Genomic DNA, 27,130 nt, shown 5'->3' with positions numbered 1-27,130 from the left:
TCAACACGAACACCAAAAAAGCAGAGTCTGCAAAAAGTTAAAAGATAGATAGCTTTAATTTCTTAATGTCTTCTTACATACCTATATTTAAGGCACAATCCAAAACTTTAGAACATTAACTATAGAATCTTTACTACTGTCAACGTTACTGCTGCCTTATGACAGATGCCCTAGTACAAATGAAATGTGAAACACACCTTCATTAAAAACAATCAAGGAAAGAAAACAGAATTTGACAAAACTTCTTTAAAACAGTCTTAACTAGACACAAAACCTCAAGGCTGTCCTCTCCACATATCAGGGAGCAGGCTAGCACAAAACCAACTCTGCATACAACATATATAAAACTTGCATTAAAATGGCACATAATGTTTATACACAATAAAACCTTAAATCATACAACTGTGGGTTTTTTTTTCCATAAAACAAAAATATTACTTCAGCATAATATAAACAGAAAAGAAATAATGACCTGTTATTCATGGATTGCTAAGAGTGCTCTACAGAATCTTGAACAGATGGCACATAAGCTTGATATTTATATTTGTTTGTCATTTATTACCTACTGTTTTGAACTGAAAGGTAGATATATGCAGTATTACCTTTAAAAATTTAATTGCTTTAGGAAAAACAGGTCATTACATATTTACTTCTGGAGAAAAAAAGCTTTAAAGCAAAACCAGGAAAATAGCAGCTTTTTAAGAAAAGCTCAATGCTCCATTTAGTCATTTCCACCACACAATTTAAGCAGGATTTTCCGGTAATCGCCCGAAGTATCACCCTGGAAAGAAATCCAGAAAAAGAAAAGTTGAAGACTCGTGCTTTGAAATAGAAGGAAAAAAAAGTGTAAGCATCGTAAACATTACACTAACAACCAAAACAGATGAAGCCAGGGCTGAAAAAAAGCAGATGTTACCATCTCAAAAAAAAAAAAAGAAAAGCAGTCTGCTAATTAGAAATCACTCTAATACAAGTACACAGTAAAATCTGCTCCTTCTATAACTGGAACCAAAAGCATCTGTAAAGAATAGATTTCTTTAGTGAACTGAATTTGGTATACCAGTTCAACTACTTACCTGGGAGTAGTTCAGTAAAAAACTCTCACTGAAAAGCTGTCTTCCAGCAAAAGGTATGAAAATATGGAAAAATTAATGCACAAGTCCTTCTCCTGGCAGTCAATGTGGATATTTTTCCAGGAGTAGTGAGTGAAAGTTTACTCTTTATTATGCTCAAACATTAACAACAATGCCCTGACATCAAAAGATCTAAGTTTTTTTTTTCCACAATGGGAGAACATCTCTCTCATGTTGTGGGCAGTGAAAGTCAGTATGCAGGCACACACAAAAATGCACTGAAAAGATCGAAAGTTTTCATGAACAGCAGCAATTAATCACAAAAGGCCCTGCCAGCTGAAATTGCCTGGTGCTCTGATGGGTAAAAAGCATTCCCTGGGAGCTGCTCATTAACCAGTTTTGGTTGATGAGGCTTGCCAATCCTGTTCACTGAACAGTTTCAGATAGCGTCTTTATCTCACCCTTCATCTTCAGGTATGACTGAAAACTGTTTTCTCCAGATCGAAATTATTAAAATAGTGAACAAAGAGACACCTCAAAGATAAGGATAAATCGTGTGCAGGTGTAATGCACAATCCGTAAAATATAAAACATTCCTGCTCATATATGTGCTGAAAGGAAAGATCTGCTGTCTGCGTACAAAAAAGAGAGAAGAATTAGGAACTTTCTTTCCAAGAACGTTTTCAGCTCGACTTTTACAGAAATAAGAAGTAGAGTTTACATGCACTTAACCACGCACATGTACGCCCCATATTTACTGAAACCAAGTTTTGAATAAGTTCAGCCCATTAAATGGGTATGGCCTGTTCCTGTTTCTGAACGGCACAATTATTTTAATGCCAGATCGAAACAGAAGGAGGAAGAAAAAAAAAAAAAGAAACATAGAACTTTTCCACCAATGTCTCACTCAATTTATTAACTCACATTGGTGGTTACAGGACATGTAACTACCGTAGTAGAAGCAGATCTTCACTCCAGAGTTACACACTTGCAAAAAGCTTCTGCTAGGTGATCCTCTGTGGTGCGCGGGCAGAAAGGCCACATAGGTGCTGGCAGAAGACTCGTATCAAGACTTTTTGGCGCACACTGTCCCTCACTGCCTTTGCAGGATTCCTTCCAAACACCTCCAAGTTGCAGCCCCTCAGTGTCAACAGCAGAAGCCTTAACAGATTTGTCTCCTTCACTACGAGGTAAATGAAAGCGGCACCACTCACCCTCCTCCAGCTCTTACTACCCTCCCCATTGGCCAGCTATCCTCTTGGCTTGCTACAGCTGTTAATAGCAGTAGTAGGGTGGATCAATGGCTAAAGAATCTGAAGTTTAGTCCATTTCCAAAATCTTGTACTTTCAAGAGAAAGAAGAGGTTTAGAAGTGTATTAGAAGCTTTAAACTCTTTCAACACATACATGAGGTAGAGTACCATTGTTACTCAACTGGAGGACTAAGTAGTTTCTACAAGATCACATACAGCAACTGGGACAGAGACCAGACTTAAAACCAGGTCTCTGAAATCCCTCTGGACCAATATCCCTTTCCTTCCTTGTTTTTTGGCTTCCTTCCCTTCTCTAGCTCATCTAGCCCCCATACAAAAGCAAGTGCTATCTGTTCTCTGGCACTTCAGCCTCTGCTCTCCTGACAAATGCAGCAAACCACAGTCAGTTACACTCAGTGCAATTAATAGCTATTCAGTATAAGGATCCACGTTCTACTAGCAGAAAGTATGTCATGGCAGGGAAGATAAAATCTCCAAGTCTTACAGTGATATCTGTGTAGAGGGATCTGCCATACATCCGCTTGTATTCTGCACGTATGTCCAGCAGGTCAACCTCGCTGCGTGATACCATGATTCGAATCAGAGTTCTGTCTTTTGTTCCTGCTCCCTAAAACCAACAAAACAACAATATAATGTTTTAATAATGTGTGGAAATGCTGGATAGCACTAGTAAAAAAATAAAATAAAATAAATCATCACCCCCCAAACAGCCAACCATTTACCAGCATAATCCCATTGACTTCGATAAGCTTGAGCAGAATTCGGCCTATCGTGCTTTAATAAGTTAAATTTACTGGAAGGACACACTAACAGTCATTTATCGGCACAAGAACAGTTATGAAAAAAAAAAAGGGGGGTGGAGGTTGTCAGAGGGACAAGGGGTCACGAAAGTTTGGTGAGTTTAATAGCCTATTTATTTATTTCAGCTAGACCTTGCTACTTAAAAGACATCAATTTCAACTAGTCTTAAGCGTATTTGTGTTTTACCAAGTGCAGACTATCCTTGTTTAAGGTATGGTTGTATGCATCTCTTTGTCAAGTGGATCAAAATCAGCTGGATTTTTCCAGCCTTTCATAATAATGACTGCATCTTGTTAGTCATCTGCCCACTGAAAAACTTAATACCTTCATCTAAAAAATTCATTCCAATGAGCTGTACAAGCATTTTTAAAAAGGACACACTAAATTTATGTATCTTGTCACAGGCACTCACCTTCATAGCTTTCTGCAATCTCTCTGCAAAAAAAGCTGGCGTGTTCTTGAGGCACTTCACTGCAAAAAGAAACAGTATTACATAAATCAGGTATTCGACTTCAGTCAGAACGCACACTCATTTTTTGAGCTTACTTTAGATAGTCACATGCTTTAATTTTACATAAACATACACTTGATAAAACGCAGCTTCCACTCCTTCAGTTAGGCACTGAATTAATTTTAACCCAAACAGTAGCTGCGATAAAGTTAAAGGAACCTACTACGTTTCATGGCTCAAAGCAAACTTTTCAGTCCCTAGAAACCATCTAGTGTGAAGCAGCCATAATGAATCTTTAAAGCCTAATGACCAGATTCTTTCTTATGAAGGGACAAAAGGGGATGGGGAGAGGGCAGAAGGCTTGAAGGAACACATAGTCAGTGGTGTTCCTGGCTTTTTCCTAATTAAAGAATTTTTAGGCTATGCTTCTGCAAGGTATGAGAAATTCAAGTCCGGCTCTAATACAAGTTGGGAAGCCACATACGATAGAAACCTCATCCTTATTTGAAAGTTAGTTACACTTTTTGTTTTAGCCACAAAGTTCACCAAGACTCCTGAAAAATTCTTGACATGCTTATTTAGTAATGACTGGATTTTATATTTCGTTAGCACAGTTCATTAGCAATATGAAAGCCTAAAATCTGTATCAAATTACTGTCATGTTAATCGGGATAATGAAAGAACGCTCCATCGATCATCAGAATTAAAATCTATATATTTATCGTATGTTGGTTACAAGTAAAAAATCATGCAATCTGTGGCAAACTACACAGAAAACAAACCACACCTGACTTAGATATTTTATAGCACAAAAAGGTATCCAAAGCAATAACGTAAAACTGATACAGAACAAAAGGGGTAAACCTAAGTACGTATTTCACAGCAACACACACTCTATATAGGAAAAAGTGCTGTTCTGAATAGGAAAATGTAGACGAGAGATAGCAGTTCACCACACACAATTGTCAATGATGCTCATAATACAATTCAAAAACAAATGACAAATGAAATGCATGTTTCTTTATCACTGTACTTAGCTAAAACAACACACTTGCACTTTAAGATGTTTGATGTTTTATAAGTTACCAGTTGTATAATCCAGAAAGCTTTAAAGAAAGCAAAATTAAATATTTTCAATTAGAAAACCTTTTCTTCCTAAAAATAAGGTTCATAGAAAAAATGATGCTAACATCGACTGATATAGATATACATGTGTGTATATACCTATATATACACATAAATAAATAAAAAAAATCTATTCAATAAAGGAGCTACTCAATGAATATTAAAGACAATTCTTGCTCAAAAGGCTGTTGACTTGTTTGCAAGCTACAGGCTCAATTCTGAATCTGTATCTACATGGAGACCTGTCAATGGACTGCAAAGCTCCGTGAATTCAAAGGACTTCAAACTCTGATAGTAAAGGTTTTTTTTTCTAAAATCACAGGAGATATTTCTTTTCCCTAAGTTTGGTTTTCTAACAATTCTTTCTGAGGTGACAAATTCTGAATCCCGGAAAAGGCCTGCGAATGCATCACACCAACTGAGCAGAACCCAGTTTGGGTCATTAAAAGGCCACTATAGTGACATCTCAGTCAAGTAGAGTAAGAACAATAGTTACATAGTTCACATATGAGCATGACAGGAGTGAAAAAAATAAGGCTTTTAAAATTGATTCCCATTTTGCAAGATATTGTTGAAACTTCCATGAAAAAAGTCTGTTGCAGTTGAGCCAAATGTCCTCTCCCATCTTGCTTCCAAATGATGAAAAGTATGTTTTTCCTATTTATTTCAGGAGGGTTTTTTTTTTAATTTGTTGGGGTTTTTTTTTGTTACATCACTTTTCTAGTCACTACCATACTCATAACCAAAGAAAAACACTTTTAAAGAAGCAGCTCTCAATATCACAGTAAATTCACAGTAATAAACAAAAAAAAGAAATGTAGATGTAAAGAAGCAGTCTTGTCTAAGAGACAAGAGACAGAAGACGAAAGAGAGAAAGAGGTCCACAATTTTATCTAGAATCAAACATTCCAAATAAAACTACTGCACAACACTCCCTCTCAAGGGACAACAGTAGACTTGAGGTAAGTTTTTACTCTTCAGAAGTACTGGAGGCACTTAAACTTAAAGCTATAATCACAGGAAATGCGGAAAAAAATAACCCCTTTGCAATCAAATTTAAGTTTTATTTCCATTAAAAAGAGTTAGAGGTAACTAATTAGAGGGTTAATGGCTATATTTGGCTTGATTTCCAAAGCTGTCTCAAGTACTCCATTCTCACTGACTCAGCAGTTGATACAAGTTCTCCTCACTTCTTAAAACAATGTTAAGTACAATTAATAATTCTCTTGGCACTTTAACATGTGAAATCTAAATTCTGCAGCTGCCTGAAGCAAAAGCTTCATGTGTCATTTTGAGATGAATTAAGTGCCCTGCTTTACTACCCACAAGTGACTTCACAGAAAGCTCAACAATAAAAAGCAGAAAACTGGAATTATTACTTAAAAGAACGTCCTTAGCTGGAGTTACAGATGTTACCATTCCAGCCAGCTTGAGTGGAATACCAAGAATGAATTTGTTGAGACGACACATACCTACTGCCAGCATGCCCTTTTCCAGGTCTCCAGACATTTCACGACATATGCTTTTTTCAATGTCCCGGTTACACATCCTCTGGTACTCACTGAAGACTGTTAATGGAAGAGAAAGATTTCAGGAGCCAGCCTCACAAAAAGAGGTGGCACTGGTGCACGCTGGATGGCTTCATTTCAATCACACTGCTCAACTTGATACTGCAGTATGTATACTCACACAAGTTTTAACATCTCAAAGACTAATACTATCTTATCAACCATATTGGTACCCCATCCCTGGAAGTGTTCAAGGGCAAGTTGGATGAGGCTTTGGGCAACCTGGTGTAGTGGAGGGTTTCCCCGCCCATGGCAGAGCGGTTGGAACTAGATGATCTTTGAGGTCCCTTCCAACCTGAACCATTCTATGATTCCGTTTACATGTCATCATGCTCCTTCTAGCTTGCCCAGTTATGTCCTTATTTTTAAAGGGATAGACCAAGAAACCACTGTAAGGGAAACAGTGAAAATTCTTCTATATAACGTCTAACTGAAATCTAGTTAGGCATTACACACTACAACACATTGTAAGAAATTGATTTGGCCTTCATCTTTTTGCATGGAGGGTACAAGACAACCTTTTAAACTAAAGTGGGTCGGAAAAAATCCACATAAGAATTACGTGTTTCTTTTCAAAGCTATATAGGAAAGGTTCGAGTGTCAATAAAATTAAGAAAACATTCAGGTTCTCACACACCCCTCCATCCTTTCCTCTCCATATAAGTGCCTCAATATGTAGCACATTGCAAAAGTTCTACGTAATTACTAAAACATTTTCACCACTATAGACTGATGTAATACCTAATCACCAGCAAGTGAAAGGGGAAGGGAAGGATTGTGTCTTGTGCACGTACACAATCACGTGAAATCAAAAACAATCCTAGTTTTTCAATTCTTTTATCAGAGAAACATTTCAACAAGCATGACCTCTACCTGCCTTAAAATTTAAGATGATGATTATAATGCGCAGCTCTTGTGTACCCTTTCCCTCAACAGAATTTACCCTGCTTTTCATTGAGGTATCACTACACCCATTCTACAGATGGGGGAAATTCAGGCACAGAGCCATGTTGGACATTTTTATCATCATACAACAGAATCAAATTACTGTTTATGTAGAGGAGACCATTACCTGCTCTGAGGTGGGCTTTGCTTCTTGCACACAGAATGACATTGAATTTGGATTCATCGGTTCCTAGACGGTTCTCTCCAGCTGCATATAGGTCCTAAACACAGAAGGGAATTCACACTCCATTACTCAGACAAGCAGTCAGGCTGAGAAGCTGAATTACAGATCTGCTTCCTTACAACCTCTCCTCCTTTTATACTTATTTCTTAGTCGATGTACTTCTGGAAAACAGGAGCAAGCAATAAGTAGCAACTAGCTCTAACCTTCCTACAATAAGCTATGTTTGCAGTCTTCCTAGCTTCCTGATGCATAAGTGCTCAAACACAAGAGGTCCAGATTACTAAAGAAGGGAAAATTGTTTAAAAAGTACCTGAAAATTGTTCTTCCTAACAAGGCTTACTTTTAGCTTTTTTCTACACCTTTTTTTCTACGTTCTGGTCTTTGGCTAAGGTATACTATGTAGAAAGCTAATTACATTACTATTTATATGACAATAGTGTGCTGAAAAGATCCAGGGTTTTGTCTTTCCTATGTGGTGAAACAGAACACATAAAAAAAGTAACAGGGCAAGAGTTACTAGGTCCAAGTGCCTTATTTGCTGCAAAAATCCAGAGCTCCTTAAATAAAAGGCAAAGGCTAATGCAGGTGTTGAACAGATTAAAATTTAATCCACACGCATATCACCTCAAATCTCTTTGCACCATTCCCTTAATAAGCAGCACAATGGAGTCACCCAACACCTGGAAAAGCCAGAGAGCTGACAGAACGAGACACAAAAAACAACTACGACTCTACTCCCAAAAGCTTCCTCTCTGCAAACGAGCTACATGGCTTTAACATTCTCTCAGGGCTTTTCATATCACTTCCATCCACTGAAACATAAGCACTACATCAGGAGAAGTCAAAAGGTGTCCAAAACTAAGAGTAAGCAGAAACCATACAGTCAAATTTCAATGTACTGAGATGACTATACTTAGAAACGATGAGATTTCTACTGACCTGCACATCTTTTTGGACCAGAGACATGTCAACAGTTGTGCTTTCATTTCTGTTTCCCTGAAAGAATTTAAGATACAAAAGTGTTACTCATGGGCTTTTTTAAAAACAAAGCAAAACAAAACAAAAAACAAATACACACATCTACAAACACACATACACAAACCCCAAACACCAAAATCCCAGCATGCAAGTACCTGAGAAAGTGAAATTAAAAGTCTCTGAAAGTGTCCAGATGTGTCACTTTTTATTGCTTCCTCCAGAGTTTTCTTAAATTCTGGAAGAGAGAGAGAGTCATGAATCATCATATAATCATGCTAATTTCATAAATTCATATTGTCAGTCAGCGATTAAGGAAGAAAATTTTGATGGAACTGTAACAAATCTAACCTGCTTTATAGACCCTGTTGAGTTCCTGAATATGCTCGTTACTGCGAGAAGCTAAGATTTCAATGAGACAATTTTCATCTGTGCCAACGCCCTAAAATAAAGCATAAGGAGAAAACACACTCTTCAGATTCTCATTATTCTACAAACTAGTATAAAAAAAATGTAGTAAAATTATACAACAAAATACAATTCAGAATACAATATTGTTATAGGAGAAGTCAAAGCAAGTAGTTTAAATGCTACTTATAACATGTTTCCAAGACACAGATATGTATTAAAGACACAAACTGAACAGATAACTAAAATAATTATGAAGACAAAATTTCATTTTAAAATGTCATCCTTCACACCAGATTTTAGGCATTCTAAGAGTCAGTTTTTTCTACCATTAAAGATGACTTTGTTAATTCTAACAGGTAACTTTCACGCACTCATAGATAGCAGTTGCAATGACAAAACAGCTAATATTATCTCATCCTCCTAGCTACTTTAAAATTGTGGCCAAAGAACATGTAAATATACATACTGATTCAGTAATGGAAATATTTATTTCACCTTCATTTAAACATTGTCCTGAAATTCAAATGTTTGACCTGCTTTTATTTTAAAAATGTAAATGTTTATAAAATAGTCAGATTGCTTTAAAGAGAAAAGTACACAATACTTTCTCAATATTTTAGAAAAGGTTCAGCATGGGCTAGAGAAATACACTTATGAGATGGAGGAAAAAATAAAAAGAAGGTACACCCTGCCTAAAATCTTCATGAATTGGTTTTCTGAACTATTCTCAAGCAGAGTGTAAAGTCACTGGAAACTCTAAGCTGAGCAGGTTTATAATCAGTTCCATCACAAAAGCAAAAACCCAGAAACAGAGGTTCCCCATGCTGTGGCTGGCTTAGGAGAGAGACGCCTCAGTGGCTTACTCAAGACTATGTAATCAATGAACTGTAGAGACTGTTAGAAATCAGTTTCTTTTTTGTGTATTTACTTATTAATATATTTTTGTTACAACACAAACCTATTAAATAGTCTATACCTTTAACCTATGGAAATAACATTTCTCAATTTTACTATCATATATCTCCAAGAAACGGTAGAGATCAGTCAAACAGAATATATGGATGGAGAGGAAGGAATGTAATTTCCAAGCTTTTAAACGACTACCAAAAATTTTATCAGCTCAAGTATTTCCTCTATCTTATAAATTTGTATTTCCTACACAAACCTTTATAGCTTCCTTGATTTCATAAGCATCAAACATGACAGGTGTCTTCATCATTGCTAAGATTGTCCTCTCAAAGTTACCTGATAGCTCAGACTTGAGATCCTTGATCAAATCCTAATGAGAAGTAAAACAAGGAAAAAATGCTTAAAGACCAAAATTGACAAATGTTAAGAACCAAAATTGTGGAGTTTAATTAGAATTCTTTAGGCATAATCATCAATAATGTATTTTCAAAGTAAAGCTATTCCAATTAACAACACTAAAACCAGCATAATATAACACATATATCTAGGTAATTAAGGTCCAATTAAATAGACTGCACAGATCAAAGAGTCAAAGTAACAATTTATCAGAGAAACTGCTTTATATGTTTCACCTGAAACACTGCATGAAGAAATCAAGAGTGGGTAAAACCAGAACCCTAAAACAGGCTATGACTTGTGAACGATCTTCCCCTTAAGCAACTTCCAGTATTTTTTTTCCAAACACTACGTCTTCTGACTTCCAGTGAAGGAAGGCAGGGCTCCTACTTCTTCTTCCTTCTGTTCTCATGATGTACTTACCTTTCCATAAGCTGTTTTAAAGGACAGGATGATCTGCTGCCGTTGCTTGTTTGAACGACTTCCAAGACAATCAATAATCGCCTGCTCATCAGTTCCTGTACGTGCACACAGACACCATGGAATGAGCATACACATCATGCGGGGACACAGCTTTCTGTTTCCACTTGATCCTATCTCTTCTAAACCCTAAACCCAACTGAAGGACACGTATGCCTTCAATTCATCTACAATATGTCTTGTGTACGACCACAGCACTTCAAGCTCTACTCCCAGTCACAAACACAGTAAAAATACAAAAAAATCCCCAAAGCTAAATACCAAACTCATGATGTCGTTTATGCCTACGTGCACTTTCAATAGCTCTTCTGATAATCAACGATAACCACACGTGAACTAGCCCACTCAAGACACACGTAACAGTGGAGAAAGGCATTGTTGAATCAAAGATGCAATTCTACTTTTAACTGAAACGTAAATCCATAGACTGCTCACCGAAACCCTTCATGGCCTTCCTTAAGACCTCAGCATCCTTCAGAGGGTCAAATCCCGGTGCATCGGTGATTGTGCCTCGGTTTCCATGCTAAAATCAGACCAAGTTGAGTTGCATATTAGTGTTAATCAGTAAAAGACTGTTTTACTACTTAGGAAAGATGACTACTGTTGACAATTTTCTTTTCCTTAGAAAAGTAACACAGAAAACTGAAAAAAAATCCCAACTTAAACAATTTGTTCATTTCTATACCCAAATAAAGAGAAAATCGGTCAAGAAGGTTCACCGATATTAAATATGCTATCCAATTAAATAAGATTTGATGAAACTGTATATACAACTGTCAATACTTTGTTAAGTTAGTAAAGGCAAATTGTTTTAAATTTGAATTTGCATCTAAACTTTCTTCTTGGATAACGTGGTATAACAGCATTTGTTCCAAGTCATACGAGCCTATATTGCCTGTGTTTGGAAAGGATCCATCTCTCTCTTTTGTCAAACTTCTTTTCACGACTTTTCAATTCTAGGCTCAGTTTACACTTACATACACAAAGAAAACATAAGAGGAACACAGACATGGTCACATCTCAAAACAAAAGCACCGAATGCTCTTACTGTTATGGGAGAGACTGTAGGCCCTGTAGTTCCTGGGTAAGAGGGCATAGACGGATTCACAGCTGGGCCTGGTGGATAATTTGGCATGGGCTGCTGCCCTGGGTAAGTTGCTGGTGGTTGTCCTGGATAGCCTATAGGCTGCTGACCAGGTGGTGGTGTGGGCTGGCCTGGTACAGGGCCACCTGGGTATCCTGGGTAAGCCGGCATTCCTGATGGTGGATTTCCTCCAGGTGGAGGATATCCTCCATAAGAGGGCTGTTGTCCTGATGAAGGTTGCCCAAAGCCACCTGGAGGGACTGGAGGATAACCCCCAGGTGTTGGAGGATATACGCCTTGTGGTACGTTTGCTCCTCCAAAGGTCCCTGCCAGGTTGGATGCCTGCAATGACAGCAAATAAAGCAAGAGACAGGAAGATGTATAAATGGTTGAGTTTCAATAACGTGCTTAACACAATACAACCTCCCTCCCCACCAACACAGGTAGGTAGTTCTGCATCTGCAAAAGAACTTTGCAATAATCATTTCTTACTAGTAAGTAAGATGGAAAAGATTCAGCTGACTTTTGCTTTACTGTAATCATCAGCTGCCATACATGAAGAAGCAGAACCAACAGACACATACTTGCCGCTCTATCCATCATTACACACCACTTGCATGGAAGAGAGATAACAGCCACGCACCTCTTATTCTAAAAAACTTATACCAGTTAATCCTAGCAATACAAAACTATGCTTATCCCTTCTCTGTCCATGCCTGCCTTACATGACCACAGCATCATCTGAGTGCAGGGATTTACTATGAGCAACCTCTGGCTGTTTTATGATGCACTAGATGCATCAGTAGTTTACACCTAGCAAGAATTCCTGAACTACATTTGGAAAAGACATCTGCAGAAACTGCCACAAAGGTACTCCACTCCATATGGAACATGAGGCCCTGAGCAACCTGATCTAGTTGAAGATATCCCTGTTCCTTGCAGGGGGGTTGGACTAGATGACCTTTGAAGGTCCCTTCCAGCCCTAACGATTCTATGATTCTATGAATATCACCTTCCCATGTGACACGCTCAGACCCTCTTCTACAGAGGAACCAGAAGAACTGCCATTTGATGACTGCAGTGTTCTCAGAAGCTAGTTGCTGTGGATATTGCTACGTGCACCCTAGTTTGTTGCTCATTTTGACTGCTGGCTGCCAAATCACTTCATTTAATTGCCTCAGAAAAAGCATTTATAAAGCAAATGTCCTCCTACAAACTGTGCATTCATTATGCAGCGTAACAGATTTCTAAACCCTAAGTTGTCAGAAGTGTCACTCACTTCTGCTCTATGCAAAAAAAAAAAGGTCACATTGGAAACGTCTGCATTTTCTTCAATCAATGTAAAAGGTTTTCACTGCCATCTGTTAAACTGCCAGTGCTTATAAGGGACAGCTGATCCCATGTTCTTTTCAGGGATGAGCCACTGATACCTCCAATTGCACAGCCTTGTTTCTTATTCAGACTGGCCAAAATCTAGGTAACAGGCAAAATCTGGACTGTGTTTGCCAATGTGAATATACTAGCAGATACTCATCCCCTACTCCTCTGCACAGCAAAAGCCAAGTTATATTAGTACTTTTATGTCCATGACTTTTGAATTTAGGCTCTTAAATCAACATTTAACTAGCAGTCTAAAACGAGATTTCCTAAAACAAGGAATATCTTGCAGTAACCGTTTTCTTCGATAGATGACATTGAATGAATGCTCAAACCTAAACAGACTAGACTTAAAGATACGGAACTCAAGTGAGAAACTTTTTGGTGGCAATGCCAGAAACACATCTTTGCACTTAAGGACGTCACAGGAAAACATATTAAGTGAAAGCAAACTCACCATTCCAGCCATGTAGCTGGGATCGAACTGATTGGCATAGCCAGTCACATTTTCTAGACCAATTGGAGGAGGATTTGAAGGTGGATAGGCAGCACCACCCCAAGGATTGCTACCTGAAACCAAACACAGCTGTGCTGAAACAAGAAACTACACTTTTTGAACTCATTCCTTACTACTTACATTTCTAATGTAATGTCTATTCAACAGTAGCTCTTTAGGAGAAGGAAAATCAGCTGAAGGGGTGCTGGGTAACAGTGCAACTATGATATAAAGAGAAGCTTCACTGGTTATTTCTAATCACATTAGTTACTGTCGAATCTGTAAATTCTCATTTAAAACAACTAAATATATTTGAAGATTAACACTGAAGAGTTAATACTGTAAACACCATATTTTGACTAGAGAGTAGTTTCTCTTAAACTATAAAGTTGTCTGGGCATTCCAGTAGGAAGATATTATTAATTCCTTTTAGGCTGCTTATTTCAGCCATGTCTACAGAGCATGACACAGTACATCCACAGATACCCAAGTCACAAAACTCAGCTGCACACAGCAGTACAGTCCTCCCTGCACAGCAGTCTAACTAAGCCCGAATATTCTGCTGAGAAGTGGGACTTATCTTCCCAGGCTAGTTTGGCTTCTCACTGTACACTGCTTCTCTTTCTCGAGTTAGCTTCCCTGACTCCACATTTCACCACACTGATACGACTCCAGTCCTTTCTTTCTACCAACAATATCAACAACTATAAAGCTCATTACCAACAACTTGCTTGGTATCAGTTTGCCCTGATACTAAGCAGTAGTTACGCATTTCATCAGCTTCATATTATTATAATCAATATGCTTTTTAACAGCCCTCTCCTTTCCGTATGTGACCATCTGTCTAAGAACAGTGAATTAGGGATAATGTCATAACTAAAGCCCTAAATTTTTGTAGGGTATGGTTTTAAATTGTGTGACCGATTTCTCCCTGTACTCATTTTTTCTGACCACCTGTCTTCAACACTCAGTACTGACAGGACACTGTTCCTTGACATTCATTGATTTTGATCAAATTAAGACCATCTCCTAGTGCTGTGCGCTCCATTTGAGATGAACGAAAACGGACCTTATATGAACACATGGTAGAGCACCCATATTACATAAATCGGAATCCCCAGCCAAGACGAAATAGGACTTAACAGGAGAGCACAGAAAGCTTCGGTGAATCAAGAAAACCCTCCGCAGTCTTGTCGTTTGCCCATGCCACCTTTCCACTCCAGACAGGACCACCACTGCCATTTAATGTTTACTTCATCTGAACAACTTACCTGGGGGTGCTGGTGGATATCCACCCGCTGGAGGATAGCCAGGGTAACTCATTGCAAAGATCTGAAAAGTATGTGTGACACAGTTATTTTCTGTAATACTTCACTAATTACACCACATAAAATTAACAGGCAACATGTTTGCACTAGCCAGTTACCAAAATGTAGACGTAAACCGCACAAGTTGCACAGGAGTTTTCCTAGGAAACCTCTTTCCATTTCCTTTTGCTGGACCAATAAACATGTTCGGGTATCTAAGCAGTTGTAGAGTCACTCCTAAGACTATTTTTTTGTTTTATTTCAGTTACTGCTCACTTTGCCTGTTACATCGTTAAGGACGTATTACTTGAAAATGCTTATTTTATTGCACTATTAAAGTCTCAAGAAGTTTGCAACCTAGACAGAACAGGGTTCTTCATCAAGAGCAGAAAATCATCTGACAGACAAGTCACCTCTTCAAGGGAACAATTATATGAGAAATGTTAGAAGGCATTTAAATGCACACATCTGCAAAAGTGCAAGGTCAGAGCAGGAAGCGGAAAGGATACACTTTGTGCTTACAGCATTGCCATAAAATATGAAGGGTTTACTGTAAGGCTAGGATCACTAGAACAAATTAGGTCTCAGAGTTGATAGTGAGTACAGAAGTGCACAGTCATTGGCTGTCCAAAATAGAAGTGAAGGTCAAAAATGAAGAGCAGCAAAATGAAGCACAAAAATGAAAATGATTTTCTAGAATGCAGAAAGCCTTATTTCAAATAGAATAATTATCAGGAGGAATGGTAAAAGTAACTCAAGGAGCTTGCTCAACATGAAGAAAACATCCAATGGATATTTAACTTTTGCAAAGTTATTTTTAGTGACAATTTCCAGTCTATTTTTAAACTGCTGTGCAAACAGTAGCCCTGCCTTTCTTTCCCCTCTTTCTCTTAAAGCACTGCCTCTTGCATCTGGCTTGTTTTGTTGTGTTTTAGATTTCAGCTGTGGAGTTTTGATTTGGGGTTGGGTTGGGGGGGGGGGGGGGGGGGGGGGGGGGGGCGCTATTTTTGTGGGATTGTTTTCTTTTTGCATAATCATCTTAACTTTCCTTTCTGGTTTGTGCGGCTCTTTTGCATAGCAATGGTGGAATGGAAAAACTTTTTTTTAAAAAAAAAAGGAAAATACAATTAGGAAATCTTCAATGTATTTAAAAACTCTTTGGACTTCATGCTACATGTACTCATTTAAATTTAAAGAGAGATAAATGAAGTAGCAGAAATTGCAATGAACAGAGCAGACTAAAAGTTATAACCCTACCATACTTCTACTCTGGTATGTAAAGTGCCTATCAGACTCCACAAATAAACAAATGCAGTTTCTCAGCACTAGAAAAGTTTCTCTAGCACCAGCAAATCTATAACAGATGCCTTTAATTGGGAAAAAAAATATATTTCCATGCACGCAAATTTAAGTACTATCCTTCCATTTGTTCATTCTCCATCCCCTTTACTGAGTGCGGGGTGGAGTCAGCCAGGGGTATAACCACTACTGCACCATTAACCCCTTTTCCTCTTCCTATGGGTGTAGCACAGTTACCAATTCACCCAGCTCCACCCATGGGGAGAGCGAGCAGGATACACAGCTGGGAAACTTGATGTTTTACATAATCAGGCTTTAAATCGGTAAACTGTCAATCACAAACGGCCATATTTAAACTCCAAGAAAGGCCCAAGGAAATCAAAGCCACCCACAAACCTCATGGCCCAACTCTGCATATTCAATGGTAAGAACAGACTATAGATCAGTTAACATGACACCATTCATAACCAGATTATATCTGAAGGGTAAAGGCTCATAGAAATGTTTACATCATATCAGATGCTTACAAGATGCTCTTCATAACACCATACATGTTTTTCCCCCATTCCCTTCAGCCTTAGTTTCCAATGAGATTTTTCACTGCAGTGCTATCTAGGAGTTTTAGACTAACTTAAATATCAAGGTTGTTGCTAGCATTTATTTTATCATGTCCACGAAGAGTAAATGACATTCTACAGGACCACTGTAAAAAAAACCCTAAACGTTCAAACGGGTTCCAGAGCGGATCCTTGAAAGCTCAAAATAACACCACCGCCTACAGAACAGCCACTCTCCTCCTTCAGAGAGAGGCGTCTGCTGTAAGAAGTAGCATCCTTTATCAGATCAGCTGCCACAGCCTGAAGGGCAACAAGCTTTTGGTTATACAAGCTCTCCTCTACATGACTAAGCTCTATGTAATTTTTTATTTCATATGCAAACACAGCGCGTGGGACCTACAGCACCAAATCTGGCGTATGAGACAATTACTGTGCACTGTACACAAGGGAGGGCAAACTCCACACACAGCAGCCATCAGGGAGAGAGAATTCACTTTTCCGGCTGAGCTTAATGCATAGCCTACATTAAGATGAGGTTCCTGTCTGTATCCCTTTTTAATGCTAGAGCTAAATCTTGGAAAAAGGTCTCTGATGGTCATCCCTGCAGTTCAGCAAAATAATGAATTTCTACTTTCTAATATTCACTGATTTTAAATACTAATGTAAAGAGCATAAAGCTATGGCAGCAGCTAACTGGGGTCTTTTTCAATGCTCTAGAGAGACAACGTCCCAGCCTGCAAACGCCACCGTGCTCCACTGTAACTTTACAGAATATGATAAAGTTGAACATGTTAATAAAGTGGATGCAAATTCAGGTTATAAAACCCATCCAAATAGCACCTGCAAGACACCGCTATCCCAAGGGGATCATATTTTTTTTTCTTCATGTGCAACCACAATTTTTATGCTTCTTAGCTTCACATGTAAATACAATAATGACAGGATACTCCAAAAAAACTTGAAAGATGCCTTTTCAACAAAGCTTTAGGTACAAATATAAGGCAAAAAGGGGTGGGGATTTTTTTGTGGTAGAGAGGGGGGAGCAATGGGATAGATGATGTTTTTCTTAGCAGGGTGGTTTGCTTGCTTTTAATCACTGTAGAATGTTTCTTTCAAATTTACATTGAGGGTGGTGAGGCAGTGGAACAGGTTGCCCAGAGAAGTTGTGGATGCCCCATCCCTGGAAGTGTTCAAGGCCAGGTTAGATGAGGCTTTGGGCAACCTGGTGTAGTGGAGGATTTCTCTGCCCATGGCAGGGGGGTTGGAACTAGATGATCTTTAAGGTCCCTTCCAATCCTAACCATTCTATGATTCCATGATAAATTGAAAAAAATTATAAGAGCCTTTTGGCAATTAAAGCTGAGGCTGGGAAATAATGGCTGACCTTGATTAGCAATTGAAAAAATGTTACTCTCTCTATATGTATATATATAAAAAATGTTCCACTTGCTTCTTTTGAACACTGCATTTATCTAGGACTTTTCCAAGGGGAATTTTTCCCACACTGGTTTGATTCTAGGCAAACTACATCCACACACACACTGATTTCTCACATTCAAAAACTTCTCTGACCAGCCCACCTTGTCTACATTTCACTGAGTCTCTGTTGCCCGTTTCTCTAACTTACCAAATATTTAGCCCTCTAAGTTAACTTTCCCAACCATTCCCACAACCTTGTCTCTGTTTCATCTTCTAAGCCTATCTTCCCAAGTTTCTTTTGCTACATCCACAACATCTTAACAAAACTGTTAGTGACGAGCAGCACTTGCCTGCTGACAACAGTGGTGACATAGGCCAGGGAACAGGAGATGTCAAAGTCCACCCTGCTATACAAACACCGTGTGGGAGGATACAGGAGCAGCGAGGTCTGTGTTTGCTCAGCTATAAAAGCAGTGCATAAGAAGAGGAAAAAAATCCAACCAACCAAACCACACACGGAAAAAAGGTAGTGCCTTGAAGAAAATACAGAACACTGTTAAGGTCCTCTCTCTGTTCCCATTGTTCACCCGGAGGTCCACGTCAAAACTCTAAATAAAGATCTGAGGTTTTTACTCCTGCAGTGGACCTCGCTTATCTCTCTTCATGCTGCAAGCCATGAACCGCTTGGGCTCCTTCACATTTCCTGCTGTTTTGGCAAAGTCAAGAGGGAACAGACCTGTTCGTAAGAGATTAAATCTGTTATATACTTTCAATAGGAATCTTGAAAATACACTCCTCTAAGCCACAGCACAGCAGAAAGGACTACAACTGGAGATATTTATAACAAAAGTACAAATTACACAACAATGGCAGAATCACAGAATGTTAGGGATTGAAGGGACCTCAAAGGATCATCTAGTCCAATCCCCCTGCCTGAGCAGGACCACCTAGATCAGATCACACCAGAACGCGTCAAGGTGGGTTTTGAACATCTCCAGAGAAGGAGACTCCACAACCTCTCTGGGCAGCCTGTTCCAGTGTTCTGTTACCCTTACTGGGAGGAAGTTCTTCCTCATGTTTAAGTGAAACCTCCTATGTTCCAGCTTATATCCATTACCCCTTATCCTATCATTGGATGCCAGTGAGAAGAGCCTGGCTCCATCCTCATGACAGTCACCCTTTACATATTTATAAACATTAATGAGGTCCCCCCTCAGTCTCCTCCAAGCTAAAGAGACCCAGCTCCCTCAGCCTTTCCTCAGAAGGGAGATGCTCCACTCCCTTAATCATCTTCGTGGCCCTGCACTGGACTCTCTCAAGCAGTTCCTTGTCCTTCTTGAACTGAGAGGCCCAGAACTGGACACAATATTCCAGATGCGGCCTCACCAGGGCAGAGCAGAGGGGGAGGGGAACCTCTCTTGACCTACTAACTGTACCCCTTCTAATACACCCCAGGATGCCATTGGCCTTCTTGGCCACAAGGGCACATCACAGGCTCAAAGTAAAGAATAAAATTTTAAAGAAAAAATTTCAAGGTGCAATAGAAATAAGCTCAGCAACTGCATTCACGCCCATTCCTGGAATTTATTTAGTGGCTGCTGTTCAGGCTCCAGCTATGTCAAGCTCCAATAACTTCAGGGCAATAAAGAATTAGAAGACCATGACCTATATTTGTTCAAAATAATTTGTTTAATTATGTCCGTTTCCCAGGAAACAACAAGTAAAGTTAAACCCTTGGCCTTTACTCCTCCTCCAGGTTAATTACCAAGATGTGGTACAAAAGCTGCCTAAAGCTATAAATTACAGAACCTTCTCTGAGACTGATCCCCGATTGTGAAACCAGCAGAACAGAATTTATCACCTTACAATATGCTGTAGATCTCATCAGCAGTGAACTGAGGCATCCACCACTGTGCTTTTGCAAGACAAGGACAAGCTGCAGTCAGCATCATACAAGCTAACTGCTATTTTACCAGCCTGAGCTAGACTCATCTTTGACTTATGCACTGCAGCATAGAAGTCACTCTCTTCTGTACCACGTGTTAATATTTTTCATCCTGACAGATAAAAAGCCCTGCGATTTGGTTTTCCATTGAGTCTTCTGTGTTTGTGACTCCCTGTCTAGCCTTATTTTCACGACAACAAACCTAATTCAGTAGAACGGGTCCCCCTTCCAACAGGGCTTAACATAGCTGAGTTCATGCTATCCAAAACTCAGGAAACCTCTTGCACACAGAACTTAACACTCATAGTCTGCATTTAGGAACCTTTACTGGTTAACATCCAAAAATGTATATTTAAAGAGTACTAACACATCATTCATTTCCTACAAGAGATGTTTCCCTTAAAAAAAAAAAAACAAACCAACATCTCACAGCTCTGAATAGATGGGGAAACAGAAACAAATTCAAATCAGAGGGCTTGTTAAAACTATCCATATTTGAACAGTTTGCTAGTGTCAGGAGCACTGCCAGTTTTGGTGATCCTTCCAGTTCAATATCATCATCATCATCATTACAAAAATACTTCATTGGAAGAGAATATGGCATTTTTTTGACCTGCTGGGGTAAGCAGGGGGCAGGGAACATCAGAAAGGTAGCACTGAAAAGCCTTGTCAACATAAGGTAGAGCAGAAAAGAGATGCTATCTCCTACAAAGGACAGCTGAACGGGAAGACAGACCCATAAGCCATAATTGAGATGAAAAACGTTAAATAAGAATATTCATGTAACTGGTGATTTTCAGTGACAGAGGATAAACCATGACGTTACCACTGCAGGAGATGCTAACGCGAGGTGATCGTGTCATGGATTCCAGAAAAAAGCGCAACATTTGCATTGCGATTCTCAAACCTCTGGCAATGAGAAGTTAAATTTTAAAACCACGGTTTGTAATTTAAATTAGATAAAAGATTAGCACACTTCAAACATTTTATGCTGTTAAACACTACTTGAAGAGTAATTTGAACCATGTTAGAAACACTCCACGCAACAGAGAAATGCATGAAAATATATGACCAAAATAAGTTCCTCCATGATAGTGAAACAATTGCTTCAATGGCACCCGTAGCAGAACAAACTTTGTACTTCATAGAACAACTGAGGTTAGAAAGGACCTCTGAGATCATGTGGTCCACAAGGAACTTCCCAGGTGACTCACTCTGACCTATGACTAGCACCTTTCATTGCTTGCTTTTATTAGCTGGTGAGAAAAAAAAAAAAAAAACAACAAACAAACACAAACCAGAACGAAAATGACACCATATTCAACTAAGACCTCAGAAGCCTGCGAAGGATAATTCTGATGTAACAGGCAACTCATCCACTTCATGACAAAGTTCTTTAAACACCTAGTAACAATAACCAGCATCTGCCACACCACAGGAGCAATTAGGGACCAAAAGCTTCAAAAACCAGCCCCCTTGTCTGCTTCATGACACAGGCAGGTCCCAGCTTGTCCCAACTCTCCTCTCGCTGATATGCCTCCTTGGCAACTCCACACTCACATCCTTCACAGAGAGTCAGAATTTGAGAGGGCAAGTAGGCCAATCTCACGCTGTAGCTCCCAGCAGAAGTCGGTCTGCCAGAGGTGGCAATGTAACACCACTCACCAGCACTGAACCACGGAGCTGGCAAGCGGTTGAACAGAAACAAACAGTTTTTCAGTGCTTGGTTTTATGGACCTTTGTCTTAGGGGTCCAAACAAGAGGGGAGAGGGAAAGAAGCAGCATATCGTTACCATTCAGGGGAAGCATTTCAGCGCTGTGAAGATCCTGCTTACGTAGTTAAGCATTTATTCCCACAGCATATGGCTTCATTCAGCATCTGTGACTTTTCTGGGAATATCACAGACCTCTTTGGGCTTACGTATCAGTCCCTACATTTATACTCAAGGCAACAAAGCCCAAAGAACTTAATGGAGCTGCAGGGACTCTTGAGGTCCACGTGCAGCAAAAACTAATGTTAACGCTAATTCCAGGAGGTCAACTTCACTTTGCCTTCCTACTCCACCCCAATCCAAGTGGTCCCTTCCATGGCACACTCTTGCAATGTTCTCTTTGGAGTATTTACAATACAAACAGTCAAAACACATATAACAACACAGATAAAGACACTTTCCTAACAACACAACAAGCAAGATAAAACCAAAATAGGTTTTTGATATGTTTGAAGAAACAACAGAATGAGGTTGTTCTATTTCAAACTCATAACTTGTCATATAGAAGAATTTCTTGCAAAAAACAGTCATGCTATAAATAGCCTGAACTATGTTCTCAACTGACTAATGCCTCAGGGATTTATACTCATCTATTTTAAGTTCTACCATGCAAGAACAAAATTTTACATCACCAGTGCAAGTCAGAATAGGTAAATACCAATTACTCAATTTCACAAAGTACACTGTGTGGGAAATCCTACAGAACTGAAGCAATAGGGTAACATTCAGTACTCTAAAAACAGTTACTAGGAAAATACCTAACTATTCACTTTCATGCCACTGATTTCTTAATTAGCTGCTGTGCCTGAGCCTGAAGAACAGAGCAAGGGAGCGGTCCTGCTGCCAAAGCGGAGGGCTCCAGTGTTCCCCAGCCCTGTGAGGCAACAGCAACAAAAGGCAGACGAAAGTTTTCCATCAGGTCTTCTGCCAGTACTTCTGACATTTACAGTGTTCGGGCTGCAGAAGAAGCCAAGTAACACCAAGCTGTCCAAGTGACAACTCCACAAAGAGAGGCAGGCTTATGGGACCTGCAGGGAGCCTCAGTTAAAAGCTGCATGGACGTACCCTAGGTTGCACACAAAACATCTGTGTTCTGCACCAGTCTGACAGCCTTGGGACTCCTCAGCTGAAAAACAGGTAAATATGAGCTTGTAAATATGTTAACTTTTTCTTAACTGTGACAGCTTTTGTGCTTTGAAGATGCTGAAGGACTTAAACACATAGCTGTCCAGGAACACTAGGAGTTACTATTTGTCCGTGAGCAAACGGACACATTTATTCATTCCTGATTATGAAGAAATATTGTTTTTCAGCTCATCAATACTTCTTTACAAGAATTGACTAATTCAAGAAAGAACCAACTTATAGTAAACCAGAGATCCAGGTATTTCACAGCAACCATAAACAAGCAAAGTTAAAAGAAAGCAAGACTATGGCCTTCAAGTTTAGTCTGCGTATAAGATCAGCAAACTTTAGATTTAAAGCTTATTACCGAAAAAGTAGTATTTTTTTCTCCTAAATCTTAACATTTGCAAAATACATTAATTCTCCAAGCTGATAGAAAACTGAGCATTTTCAAAGCTCTGTCAAGTGCAGCAAATAATGAGTTATTTGGACTATATATAGGCGCAATGTTTACAAAATGAGCAGTTTTCCAAACTTGTTCTCTCTAGCAACAGTAAAAGAGATATTCACGCTGTCTGCTTTAGGCAACTTAAGCACCTAACTTAGAGCAACTTTCTATGCCAAAGTTAGAAATCTAACATGCTTTTTTACCCAAGTGAGAGGTCTTTGGGAATGTGAATTAGATGCATAAATTAATCAGAGTATCGCTTCACATGCATATTGACTGAATTGCTATAGTAAGGTTTAGCACAAAAAGAGGCCTTGTGAAGATTTAAAACTCAATTGGATCTTTAATATGGGATTAATTTGGTTTACAGTTCTTAAGCCTGCCAGGAGCTGGGATACAAAAGCTTGAATCGGAGGCCAGCTTCTCCCAATGATGAAATGAATACTAGTTAAGGCTCCAAAGAAGGAAGGAACTGTGAAGTTCAGTGCTTCCTCAAGACAACAGCTGAGCTAAAGCTAAAACAGAGTGACCTATTGATGACACTTGCACAATGCCTTCAAAAAAACCAAACCACCTATACTTCATAGTTACAAAATAAAACAGCCAAACAAAAAAAGAAACCAAAACCAAACCAAACCAAATTTTAACCCAACTTTTAACCTTCCCTATTACCAAATAAGACAGTTAACTTCTCTCTCAAACAGACAACGCATAAGGAAAAAAATGAAGTCTGGGAAGGACTTCTTTCCATTTCTTTGTATATCTTAGAAAGAATATTGCAACCGATCAGACAGCACAGTGATGCTCTGCGCTGTACAGGGAAGGGCCAGGTAGTGGGACTGTGTGGGGTTGTATTTGTTTTTAAAACAAACACATGAAGCCTATTCAGTCTAAGTTCCTACAGTCCAATGATTAGCACTGGTCTCCACTCAGCATCTTTGACAGCTGAGTGGTATGGACACAATTTCACACACACACAAAAACAGCTGCTAAGTGCAGGCAGGATTGGTTGCCTCATCATCACAGCACGTAATAAAATTGCCTCTTAGAAGGACACCAGCAAGTCCCTGCTCTGACCCATAACTGACTCCAAGCTTGCCCCAGCCAGGATCTAATTTCCTATCAAGATTTTGTAGCGAGCTCTAATAAAATTTGGAACATAGAGCAACAATAGAAGTACACTGTAAATATTTACTGCTACCCTTTAGCTTACTTATCTATCACTTGTGGTACTGCATAACTTTCCTTCAGGCAGTTCCCTAAGCTGGGAAGAAATTCAGTATTCACATCAAACACACCTGTTTTCAAATAAACTCGTAACAGCAGTAACAAAGGGATCACCTCAGCTTAAATGCATTATAACAACTCGAGTTTCAAGAAGGTGAAAGTGTTGCTTATAGAAGCATAAACAGTCTTGTCTTTTTTTTTTAGAAAAAGGCTTTTGCTACCTTCTTCAAAAGAGACACAAAAGTCTACATAAGCTGACACATCTCTGTCCTTATTTCGGATAGTTTATATAACACAACTTAAAAATACATCCAATAAGATACATATGTTTCCAGGTAGTAGACATAAAAATAAACAAAAGAAATTGCATTAGTGTTGTTACTCAGTTGTATACTTAATTCAAAGTAAGCCTCTAACTACAATTTGAAACTGACAGAAGTTTCTATGGATGAGTATACACAGCCTTGGCTAAAAATAAATTAAACTTTTTATTTTGTCAAAAGGTCTGCTATTTCTGTAGCCACCATTAAACCACCTGGTCTTTATTACATCTCTGCTTTCACTATAGCTTAATTCTTTTATCCCTAGATTGCTATTGCAGAACTAAAATAGGCTCTATCTTAGCTCTAATGCATTATTATTACAGAACCCCATGTTCCATCTTCTGAAACTTACTAGAGGTCTGGGAAACAGCATCTGTTGTACCCTTCAAAGTAGACAGACTTCTTGGCTTTTCGTAGTAGATCAGATTATGTATTTTAAGCTGTTATTTAACACTACAGGCTTTATAATATTTTTTCTTTCATATACTCTATTGACTACATAAACATCTCCATGAAATATTTCCATCCCATTGTGGTTTCATTTTCCTTTTTAGAGACTTTTGAATTTCCAGGCTGATGATTCAAAACTTCCAGAGACTACAGAGCACAAGTTAAAGAAGTGATGTAGCATATGAATAAGTGTGATGACTACTCCAGTAATTTTAAGTCCAGATTCACGGAGATGTTTTGGCTCTTAACCTCACACTGAAGTGAAGCAAGAGAAAGGCACATAAATATGATTGTTGACACAGACATAAAATCATTAGGCCCTTCAAAACCTTGCTGAATCTGTATTATGTACGGTACATTGTACTATACATGGTGTTTTGGAGGCAGAGGGGGAAGAAGTCACAAGAGTAGCTACAGAGACGGTTTCAGGAAGAAAAAAACTCAGCAGAAACACGGCGGGGACCGGGCCACAGGCGAAACTCGGAAGCAATGCCCAGTGCAAGTTTATCTGCTGCATCAGTGGGAGGAGAGTGGTCCACATGACTCTTACAGCAGCTCTAAAACCAGGAAACTACAGAAATAGCCAAGCTGTGGGGAAAGTGTTCACGCACTCAAGCCTTACAGCAGACATGCACCAGCACCAGTTTTGCTATGTTCTTTGTACGTGCTCCAGCTCTGACTCGCTCCAGAGACAGCACTGTGTGCTGGGGGGTGGCAGGGAATGAATCCCCCAAACCCTACAGCAGCTAGGCTTTGAGATACATAAAAACCTACTGATCAGCTCCTTCATCAAAACACATCGCACCAGCACTTTCCGCCCTTCTCAGTCTGTTTTCTCTCCACACCTTCACCTCAGTCTTTCTGCCCCAATGCACCTGTCCTCATTTTTTGCTGGGCTGCTTTCCATCGTTCTGCTGCTCCCTTCACCAGACTTCTCTCCCTCAACTGTTTCTCCTTATCAGGAAGAGGCTTCCAGGAACTACCATCGATCTGATAAACAAGGAAAAAATATCCCAAGAAGATACTCCCCACCACCCAGCCTCTCTTCTCCAGAAACAGGATGCAGGCAGGGAAGAACTCTGCTTTTCTGAATATGGAGATATTTATGCTGTTTTCTGTCTTACACAAGGTAGAGTAGCTAGACCTTAAAGAGTGTCTGTTTCAAGACATTTTAAGCACATGTAGTACAAGAAAAAGCAAAGTACATTACAAGCAGTTTGTGGAAAGGGACGTTTGGTTAAAAGAAAGCTTTGTGTAACAGCTCTGACGAGACTACCATCTTCGGCTTCTTCCTCTTCTTAACCATATACACCAAAACCAAAAGTTCAGGACAGGCAGAGTACACAGGCAAAGTACCGAACTGCAATTACAGGAGCAAAACACCCATTTTCCTCTGAAACCACCTCATTTGCCCAAGGCACAAGAGCAGCTTTCAAAGAACGGCGGAGCTGCTGCGTGCCCCGACCTCCCCCTTCACCAGCCCCCGGGCCGCCGTCTGTCACCCCGGGTGCGCCACGGCCGCTGCCGCCCCGCCCAGCCGGACGCGAGTTCCCCCGCCGCCCCGGCCCGGCGGCACACGGTGGCACTCGCCACGGTGGCACTCGCCCCGCTGCCCCCGTCCCGTCCCGTCCCGCTGCGGAGATCGCTCCTACCGCGGGTCCTCGCCAGCCGCTGCGACCGCCGCCCCTCCCGACTGCTCGGTCGCGCTGC

The 27,130-nt window shown here is 39.6% G+C and overlaps 1 protein-coding gene across 1 annotated transcript; it reads right to left on the bottom strand.

The window, feature by feature from the left end:
- Window positions 1–37: 37 nt before the first annotated feature.
- ANXA11 (annexin A11) lies at window positions 38–27,130 on the bottom strand. The gene is made up of 15 exons (XM_086616559.1): window positions 27,073–27,130; window positions 14,820–14,880; window positions 13,510–13,622; window positions 11,640–12,017; window positions 11,027–11,114; window positions 10,535–10,629; window positions 9,972–10,085; window positions 8,747–8,837; window positions 8,554–8,633; window positions 8,360–8,416; window positions 7,364–7,457; window positions 6,196–6,291; window positions 3,560–3,618; window positions 2,831–2,953; window positions 38–781 (listed from the first exon to the last, which is right to left on the bottom strand). Exons 2-15 carry the CDS (start codon window positions 14,869–14,871, stop codon window positions 722–724), a joined length of 1,500 nt encoding a protein of 499 aa, XP_086472685.1. The 5' UTR covers window positions 14,872–14,880; window positions 27,073–27,130; the 3' UTR covers window positions 38–721.

The sequence above is a fragment of the Tauraco erythrolophus genome, chromosome 9 (genome assembly GCF_009769465.1).
Source record: "Tauraco erythrolophus isolate bTauEry1 chromosome 9, bTauEry1.pri, whole genome shotgun sequence".
In the NCBI taxonomy this organism is placed as follows: domain Eukaryota; kingdom Metazoa; phylum Chordata; class Aves; order Musophagiformes; family Musophagidae; genus Tauraco; species Tauraco erythrolophus.
The sequence above is the reverse complement of the archived record's forward strand: the minus strand, read 5'-3'. Positions and strand labels throughout refer to the sequence as shown.

Excerpts from the sequence above, each read along its gene's own strand:
- ANXA11 (XM_086616559.1), bottom strand. The coding sequence starts at position 14,871 with ATGAGTTACCCTGGCTATCCTCCAGCGGGTGGATATCCACCAGCACCC. Across the intron at positions 13,623-14,819 it reads ATATCCACCAGCACCCCCAG|GTAGCAATCCTTGGGGTGGT; the intron begins GTAAGTTGTTCA and ends GTTTGGTTTCAG. Across the intron at positions 10,086-10,534 it reads TTAAAACAGCTTATGGAAAG|GATTTGATCAAGGATCTCAA; the intron begins GTAAGTACATCA and ends ACTTCTCATTAG.